Source organism: Gossypium raimondii, chromosome 8, assembly GCF_025698545.1.
Source record: "Gossypium raimondii isolate GPD5lz chromosome 8, ASM2569854v1, whole genome shotgun sequence".
NCBI lineage: Eukaryota > Viridiplantae > Streptophyta > Magnoliopsida > Malvales > Malvaceae > Gossypium > Gossypium raimondii.
Window position 1 is genome coordinate 38,714,649 of NC_068572.1, and position 9,888 is coordinate 38,724,536.

General features: G+C 33.8%; 1 protein-coding gene across 1 annotated transcript; it reads left to right on the top strand.

Annotated features, from left to right (window-relative positions):
- Positions 1–6,483: 6,483 nt before the first annotated feature.
- On the top strand, positions 6,484–9,231 carry LOC105791392 (1-aminocyclopropane-1-carboxylate synthase). The gene is made up of 4 exons (XM_012619456.2): positions 6,484–6,748; positions 6,857–6,988; positions 7,082–7,242; positions 7,860–9,231. The coding sequence occupies exons 1-4, from the start codon at positions 6,602–6,604 to the stop codon at positions 8,863–8,865; spliced, it is 1,446 nt and encodes a 481-aa protein (XP_012474910.1). The 5' UTR covers positions 6,484–6,601; the 3' UTR covers positions 8,866–9,231.
- Positions 9,232–9,888: the final 657 nt, after the last annotated feature.

Sequence of the window (9,888 nt, forward strand, 5' to 3'; positions counted from 1 at the left end):
ATGACAAATTATGGTGGCAATAAGGGGGTTTGGGCGAAATGTCGGGAAAAATATGTGATGTGATAATGAACCCCGTGGTGGTGCTTTGATGACGTTTTTTGGGATAGTAAATATGAAGGCCAATATGATAAAAATATAGTCTATTGGGACCGTAAACACGAGGTTTATCGAGATAGTAAACATGAGAAAATGTCAGAGTGACAATTACGTGGAAAGACCATGGTTTGGCACATTCTGGAAATGGTGGATGAGTCACTTTTATCTTTAAGGGCTTTTGCGTGTCTTAAAGGCGATGATGGCAAACCTCAGTCGATGCTGAGTTTAGGCAAATCCATATCGTCAAACATGACAGTTTGTGTGGTGCCTTGGTGGCACGCCAAACCGAGCCTTTGTGGTGAGTTATCTGAAAAGTCTGTAAGACAAATTCTGTAACGCATGTGTGGCAAGTTGTTAGTCCACCTTTGTAGCTAGATCTGGGTATGCCTTTAAGGAATTTTCTGAAAGAGTTCTTGGTAGTGTATCTGACTGATAAATCCATCATAGTAACTCGTTAGGTTAGAAAACTTGGCACATATGTAGTCATGAGTGGTATAAGTGTTGCCAAACTTAGAAGTTTTCACATTTTGTATCGAAGCCATCTGAGTTTCTATTAGATGATCTAAAATATTGCCTTTATTGAATCAAGTTCATTGTCTTGATTGACTTGAAGATACGATGAGACTGGTATTCTAACAGCCGCCAAAGCAAGTATAAGAATCCGCCGATGGTAGTGTCCATATACATATCATTCTGAGAAATGTATCCAACCTCTATCTCCAAGCGATTGTGAAATAGGATCCACTATAAGGTGGGAAGTCTATGATCTGCCAATCGAATGGAATGCATATAAGGTGGTCAAGTTAGAGGTTGGCGTATAGTTATCCGCCAGGAATCAAAAAAATATCCTCGAAATTCTGAAAGGAAGTCTAGAATTCTTAAGTTGAGGAATTCAACAACATTGTTTAAAGGTAAAAATGGTTGGGATTCACTAAGTTCCGTCGAACTTATAGGTGTCTATTTGTTATGTAGGATCTTAAAATTGAATCAATGCACCAGGGGGACCAAGCTAGGAATTCGTCATGGTGGCAGTTTGAAGAGCGATATTATGCATACATAGGGGCATTTTTGGATATAAGGCCAATAATACTCTACACCATGATTAAGTATGGTTTAACAAAAATCTAAGTTGTAATGTCTTAAACTACTTTCGAGAATCTGTTGTAATTAATAAATATTTCCTTCAAATCTTTTGACTTAGAAAAAAAATTAAATAAATAGGAAGTACATCCATTATGATTTTTCTCCAGTTGAAAAATTTTTATTAGGTATTTAAGTATTGTGACATCTTATATTTAGGTCCAGTAAATCGGGTTAAGTATAGGGTGTTATAGTGCAAGTCATATCATCAGTTGCAACTAATTTAAATAGTTGACCCATTTGTGCTTCTTTACACATAGATTTGATGGGGCTAAAGCAAATTGAGATCTTAGGATATAACAAGTATGTTCTTGTATGTGCAAATGAATTTCTAAGTTTACATGGGTAAGACTTTCGCATGATAAATTAAAGAATTCAATGCCTTTAAAAAGTTATGTAGAAGATGATGAATAAGAAATAATAGTTGATTAAGAAAAATGTCAGGATTAGAAGCGATTTTGTGATAATGTAGTCTTTCAACATGAGCTTTCTACTCTAAAAAAATCAGTAGAATGGGGTTGTGTTATGCTAAATGCCAAGGGGATTTCTTATAGTTTTTAGGCAGAAATTGTTAATACAAATTGCCAAGTGATTAATTGTCTTGCTAAGGCTAAAATGTGGATGACACCTTATGATATATGAAGAGTAAGGAAGCTAGTAGTGGGGTACTTTTATGTGTTTGGGAGAGTGCATTGCATACTTCAAGACAAAAGCTACTAAAGTAAGTTCGAGGCACGCAATGGTAAAGGCATAATGCTTATGTATTTATCAAATAAAAAGGCTTATAGAGTGTATAACAAACAAACTAAATTTGTAATGAAATCCATTAATGTGATGGTTAAATATGGGACTGGAAGTACTTGCAAAAGAAATTGCAACTAAAAAAGCAATTGAGCAGAATAACTGTGAAGATCATCTTATAGATGATCAACCTTAGCCATTTTATAGGGTATGTAAAAACCATCATTTGGATAATAGTATTGGTGGCGTTGATAGTGACATAAGGACAAGGGATAATCTTGGGCTAAATTATTGTGATATGGTTAGACTAGCTTGCTACATATCCTCTATTGAACCCAAGAAAGTGAAAGAAGCTTTTAAGGATGAACACTAATATAGATCATGCATGAAGAAATCAACAAGTTTGAGAAGAATAATGTATAACAATCAATTTTTAAATTAGAAGGCAAAAACGTGATTGGTGCAATGTGGATTTTTAGGAACAAAATAAACGAGCATGGAAACATCACTAGGAAAAAAATTAGTCTTGAGGCTTAAGGATACACTTAGGTGGAAGGGGTTGACTTTGATGAGACCTTTGCACCTGTTGCTTATTTTAAAGGTATTAAGTTTTTGTTGGCAATTGCAATTTACCTTAACATCAAGTTATTTCAAATAGATTTTAAGAGTTCTTTTCTAAATGGATTCATCAATAAAAAGGTCTTTGTTGAGCTACCTAGAGGTTTTAAGGATCCTAGACATCCCAACCATGTTTACAAGCTTACTAAAGCCTTTTATAGCTTATAGTAGGCTCCAAGATCATGGTATAAGAGGCTCTCTAAGTTTCAATTAGAATAAGGTTATATATGGGGCGATGTGGATAAAATATTATTTATCAAAAAGGTCAAAGATGAGATTAATGTTTCACAAATCTAAAGGGAGGCCATTATATTTGGCTCAACATATCAACAAGCCAAATAAGCCTTTTTCAAGATGTATGATTTTGAGATGAAATGGTGGGAGAATTGTCCTATTTATTGATATTTCAGATCAAGTAGCTCAAAGATAGAATCTTCTATCCCAAGAGAAGTACGCTTGCAACTTAGTAAAACAATATGTCTTAGAGGGTCAAAGGCCATAAGGACACCTATGGGAGTTTATGAGAAACATAACTAAAATACGAAGGAAGTTGAACTAACCTTAGCAACTACTATAGCATGATTGATATCAATTTTCTTTTATCTTACTACAAGTAGGTTAAATTTGTGCTATAGTATAAATGTGTGTGCCAGGTACCGATCTATTATTAAAAGTCTCATTCAAAAGCTATTAAATGTATTATTAGATATGTTAATGATGTTTTTGATCTTGATATTTGAAATGTGAATAATGTAGATTAGGTAAGAAATGTGAATGATAAGAATATCACTTAAGAAAGATATTTTTATCTAAGAAAAAACATGGTATCATGGTATAATAAAAAGAAACCCTAAATCTCCTTGTCAACAGTTAAGGCAAAGTTCATGATTGTAGGTAGTTGTTGTGTGCAATTATTGTGGATTAAATAGATGCTAAAAGACCTCGGAGGTGCATCTTCAGTTGTAACTCTCTATAGTGACAACTTCAGTGGAATCAATAGGTCTAAAAATTCCATGTTCTTTCTAAGTCCATGTATATTGAAATAAGAAATCATTTCATAAAGGAATTAGTAGAAGCTATGATAATAAAAGCTGACTTGTTTATTGAAATTTTGGTGCATCTCAATTTGAGAAATTGAGGAATGGTGCAAGTGTTTGACTAGTTGAATTTGGCCTTGAAGGCCTGAGACCAAAATTCTTTATTCTTGGGTTGTTTTTTTTTATTAAATTAAGAATATTTAATTTTGATTTCATAATTATATTTTTTGAGGGATTAATTTTGCCAAAATTTCTTAAATTTTTTGAGGGAAGATCCTAAAGGTTTCATTTATTTATGCGATAAAAGTTTCACTCTAATGTTATTTGATTCCACTCAACTACCAAAGAGCCCTAAAGGAAATCTTTCTTTGCCGTCAATTATTCTTAAGAAACCTTTTCACAAGAACTTCTCTCAAACCCTTCTTCTAATATAAAAAAAATCACGTGAAAATGACTAGAACTTTTAGCCATTATCGTTTGAAACTTTTAAAGAAAGATCACATTCTCCTCAATCCTTAAAAAGAATATCAGAAGCAAAAGATGAGGGAACCTCATTAGTAACCCTCCAGAATCAATTCAAGTCGATCCGATTGTTCTTGAAATAGAAGAAAGCCTTTCAATTCCTTCTTCAGTTACAATTATCGTAACTAACTTACCTAATGGTATGGTTTCACATCTTTATGGACCTAGGGTGGATGATCTTGTAGACGTTAAATATTAATATGCTTTTGAACATACTACAATCATTAACATGATGAGACTAGAGATCATGAGGTTGTATATGATGCTATACAAGATTTGATAGAAAACAAATAGAATAATGATCTAACCTGATCAAGATTAAGCCATTGATCATGTCATTGAAGGATTACAACAAACGATTAAGACTTCTAAGATTGAACCTGGTCTTCAAGAATTAATTAAAGGATTTTTTCACATCGATGATCAAGAAGAATAGGATGTTGGCAATGAACCATAGAAAGAATCTAAAGAACCTAAGGTGGTTGTAACCTAAGTTACAACTCAAAGAATAACTCGAGTTGTTGGTACTAAGGTTGTTGAGGAAGCCTATGCTAAGAAGAAAGTTGCCAACAAGGGTAAAACATGAATGGTTGACGCTCTAAAAAATATTATTGATAAGGGAAAAACATATGCTGTCAATGATGATGATGATGATGATGATGTGCCTTTGTCGAACCTGGTTCCTTAAATTACTAGAAAAATGACTAATAGGACCAAGGTACCATTGATCTCAAAGTAAATGAACAAAAGGCTAAAAACGTATGTGTTGTTAAGATGCTTAAGGAGGTAGAAGTCATACTGAAATGAAGAAGCCTAAGATAAACAACACATTGTTTTAAGAGAATGAAGTTGATGTCACAAAAGCATTTCATAAATGAAAGTATTGATAATTAGTTTACATAACTATTGTTGGTGATTCTTAAGAGGAGTTTCTACCTTGGAAGTTTCTATATTTTATGCTTACGTTGCTTAAGAAAATTTTCTCTAGATTTTTTTGACAAAAAAGCTAAAAAAGTAGAGTGTTAGTGTTACCAATTACATAGTTAGTTGCAATTTACTTTGCAATAGAATTGATGACAACTTGTCTATTTGGTAGGAATACTTTCACCCGATTACTTTGACTATTTTTAGCATCTTTTCAAGTGATTTTGAGCATCAATTTTTGTTACTTTTATTTGTGAAGATATTTTGTCAAGCAATGATATTTTGAAGAGTTCTAGTATGATTTAATTGCCTTGTTTAAAAAGATTTGTGACTAGTTGAAGTTTAATCGGTGAATTCCTCTTTCATCTTATGCCATATCAAGGAGTTTAGTTAGGGCAAAATTTCAGCGGTTTAATTTGATCATATGCTAGCTTTCATTCACAAGTTTACAAAAGCCTAAATATTAAAAACTTGTTTATTGTTTTTTGTGTGCATGAATTATAGAGCTCAATTTGTTTGACTGTGAAGAACATTCATGAGTGTATTTATTTTGTAAAAAAACTATTTACTAGTTTGAACTAAGCTTTCATAGGGTATTGGCTTAGGGATGAGTAAATGTAAATAACTATATAAGAGTGGGACTAAAAGGAATGAAGAAAGTTGAGTTTAAATCATCTATTGTATGATTGAGTTATAGTGGATTATCATCTGAGTAAGGCTTTGCAGGCGTAAGAAGAGATTCTGCATAATCAATTCAATTCATTGCTAACAGAAATATATTTATTATTGAGAAATCAATACTTACAGGATGAAATATGATAAATTCATATTCACTATTAATGAAAATTTAAAATTTCATGTTAAGATAATTATATAAAAGGGTGAAACCAGATAGATAAAAGGAATTGATATTGTATGGCGTCAAAGAATGTTTTAAAAGTAAATATATATATATATATATATATATATTGAAAGTATTCAAAAGTGAAAATATTATAAGCGAAGAGAAGGGTTTATTTTTCTTTAATCAAGCATAGTGTATTAAAATTTAAAATTTATACTTATTAAGTATTATTTTAAAAATAATTATATATATACAATGTTTCAAATTTAAATAATCTTTTATTTTTATTACTTAAAAAGATTGTAGCGGAATATATACATGGCGTATTTATTTATACATTAGTGCAATAGTCTAAAGTATTAGCATACTAATAACATCCGTCACCTATCATGAAGTCTATTATTTTGTAAAGAATCCAGTTCAAATTTTTTATTTATTTAATTTCATAAAATCCAAAACCAAATTTTATGTTAAAAATGATTCCTGTCAAACACTAACATAGTCCTTCCTTGAAACTTCCAACTTTCTCATATACACATCACCCATCGTTGCCTTTTATATCAACACTATAAATAGCCACCTCCATATTCTTCCCTTCCTATCAAATCCCACAATCACCTCCTAATACTCTCTCATCAAAACTAATCTGGGTTGCTTCTTTCAAAACTTTGTAGTGAAAATGGTTGCCATGTCCAAGATTGCTACTGGGAATGGCCACGGTGAAAACTCTCCTTACTTTGATGGATGGAAGGCTTACGAGACCAATCCTTTTCATCCCACTGAAAGACCTGAGGGAGTCATTCAGATGGGTCTAGCTGAGAATCAGGTACCTTATTATAGCTAAGATCATAAGAAACTTGCAGGGAATATTTTTTTGTTACTTTCTATGTGTAGAAACTGACAGATATTCATGGTCTTGAATTAAACACTCCAGCTGTGCTTTAATTTAATCAAAAACTGGCTCATCAAACACCCAGAAGCCTCCCTCTGCACTCCACAAGGTGTAAACAAGTTCAAGGAGACTGCACTTTTCCAGGATTATCATGGGATGCCTGAGTTCCGACAAGTATGGGTTATTATATTTATAACACAATCTGTGCATCAACGTTCATGAACATGTTAAATGATTGATTAATGACATTAAAATTAATACTCACAGGCGGTTGCAAAATTTATGGGGAAAGTGAGGGGAGATAGAGTAAAATTTGATCCAGATCGCATTGTTATGAGCGGTGGAGCCACCGGAGCTCATGAGATGGTTGCCTTTTGCTTGGCAGATCCTGGTGAAGCATTTCTCGTCCCCACTCCTTATTATCCAGGGTAATGCTTCATTTTTTTTTTATAATTATGTTTTGTACACATTACTATATAGTATACATGAAGATTTCGTAGATGCCTCATTTTTAATTGTTTAATGACTAACCTTGACCTTTGTCCCGAAACCCATCCACACGCTGGAAACTAGGGAGAAATTGCTAATTAAGCAAATCAAATTTTGACTAAGATAAGTTTTAGTTTAATAGAACTGGATTTAGTCACCTATTTTAATTTCTAATGTTCAGTAATGTTAAAACTAAGTAACGAAGGGATTGAATTTTGGGTAAGGGAATCATGAAAGCAACTTGTCTCTCTTTTTGAAGTTCTTGGCCCATCTCTTATAGAATCATGCAACTGACTATTTAATTATACCAAGTAACAAAGCAAAACGAAAACTAAAAACCTGGTAGTATATATAAAGGCTCATCATCAGTAATAATCATAGAAAGTTGATTAGTCATTTTCATTTGAACCGGGTCTATTATTTGTCATTTCATAACAGCTGGATGAGATGAGTTGACTACCGAATTTGAGCTTTTAGAAGAAGTTATCAATTTCATGGTGTAATTATTTATCTAGTTCACTAAAAAAGAACACACACTTTTGACATCACTTTGCAGGTTTGATCGTGACTTGAAGTGGAGAACCGGGGTTGAACTTGTACCAGTCAACTGTGAGAGCTGCAATAATTTCAAGATCACCAGGAACGCCTTGGAAGCTGCGTATGTAAAAGTTCAAGAAGCTAACCTCAGAGTGAAGGGCTTGCTCATAACCAATCCATCGAACCCATTGGGTACTGTCTTGGATCGAGACACATTGAAGAGCATGGTTAGGTTCATAAACGACAAGAACATACACCTGATTGGTGATGAGATATATGCTTCCACTGTTTTCATGGAGCCTGAGTTCGTTAGTATTTCTGAGATTATAGAGGAAGAGGATGTGGAATGTAATCGTGATCTCATACACATTGTGTACAGTCTTTCCAAGGACATGGGGTTCCCTGGTTTCAGGGTTGGCATTGTATACTCATACAATGATTCAGTCGTTAGCTGTGCCCGCAAAATGTCCAGCTTTGGATTGGTGTCATCGCAAACTCAGCACTTGATTGCATCTATGCTATCTGATGATGAGTTTGTTGATAACTTCATTATAGAAAGCAAAGAGCTGTTATTCAATAGGCACAAGTATTTCACTTGGAGTCTTTCTCAAGTCGGTATTGGTTGTTTGAAGGGCAACGCTGGGCTGTTTATATGGATGGATCTGCGTAAGCTCCTCAAAGAGGAAACATTTGCAGCCGAGATGGAGCTGTGGCGGGTAATAACCAATGAAGTTAAGCTCAATGTTTCGCCAGGTTCTTCTTTCCATTGCCAGGAGCCTGGTTGGTTCAGGGTTTGCTTTGCTAACATGGATGACTACACCATGAAAGTTGCTTTGTTGAGGATCAGAACCTTTATGCTCAAGAACAACGAGGCCATGGTTCCTCTAAAACTATGCAGGCCTAGCAGCCTTAAACTCAGCTTATCACGAAGCTTATCTCGAAGAATGGATGATTTTATGTCACCAGGCATCATGTCTCCCCACTCTCCCTTGCCTCAATCACCCCTCGTTCGAGCAAGGACTTAACAAAGTTCAACAGCCTCATAAACTTCACCATTATGCATTACTCTTTGCATGCTACAAACTTTAATTAGTATTATAATTAAACTGTAAACCAGAGAATCTGCTGCATTGTTTCCCATGACATAATAACCTGAACACGATCCTTTTGGTGGAAAGCTGTCCATCGTAAGGGTACTCCATGGATTCATGCACCATTCTTCTGTATCTTCAACACATGTATTTTTTTGTCTTCCCTCACAAGCAAAAATGGACTATTTGTGAGGAAAGTTCAATACTGCGGAGTAGTGAGTACTTGTCGTGCAGATGTATACAATTATATATGTAATGGTGAAGCCCTTCTATGTGAAAAATAAAGGACTGTTACTTGAATCTCTACTGCCTAATAAGTGTATAATTTGTAAAATGCCAAGCCTGTACGTATATCATATAGCAGTTGATTGCAGAAGTCACGTAATAATTACATGAATCCCAAACAGGTTAAATAGGCCCTGTTGTAACAAGTATCATACATCTCACCAACTTCTCTGTTCAAGTTCCTACATTGGCACAAGCTCATTGAGATTGAACTTTACAATGAGATTTCCGAAAGGGAAATTAAAGGGTTTTTTATCAAAATATTACAAAAAAATAAAAAAATACCACAATATTATAAATTTTTTTATTTATCAAAATAATACAAAAAAAAAAAAAAAGATGGCTGATGGAGGGCATGCAAAAGGCGGCACCAAAGGTGCCTTTCCCATAGGCGGCACAGGACTAAAATGTAAGGCTCTAAAGTTTCAAGGATCTAATATGTAAATTTACCATTTTGAATTTTGAAAGTGAATTGGTGCCGCCTGTGGGTGGCGGAACTAAAGTTGAAATGTGGCTAATTGTTTTCTAAGCCCTCCTTATTTATTATTTTCTTTTTATTCCCCTTCAACTCACTTTTTTATTTAATAAACAAGCCCTCAACCTATTTTTGTAGTTAAATAAGCTCTTAATCTTTGATTTTTACTCATAAAAGCCCTTTATTTTATTATTAAA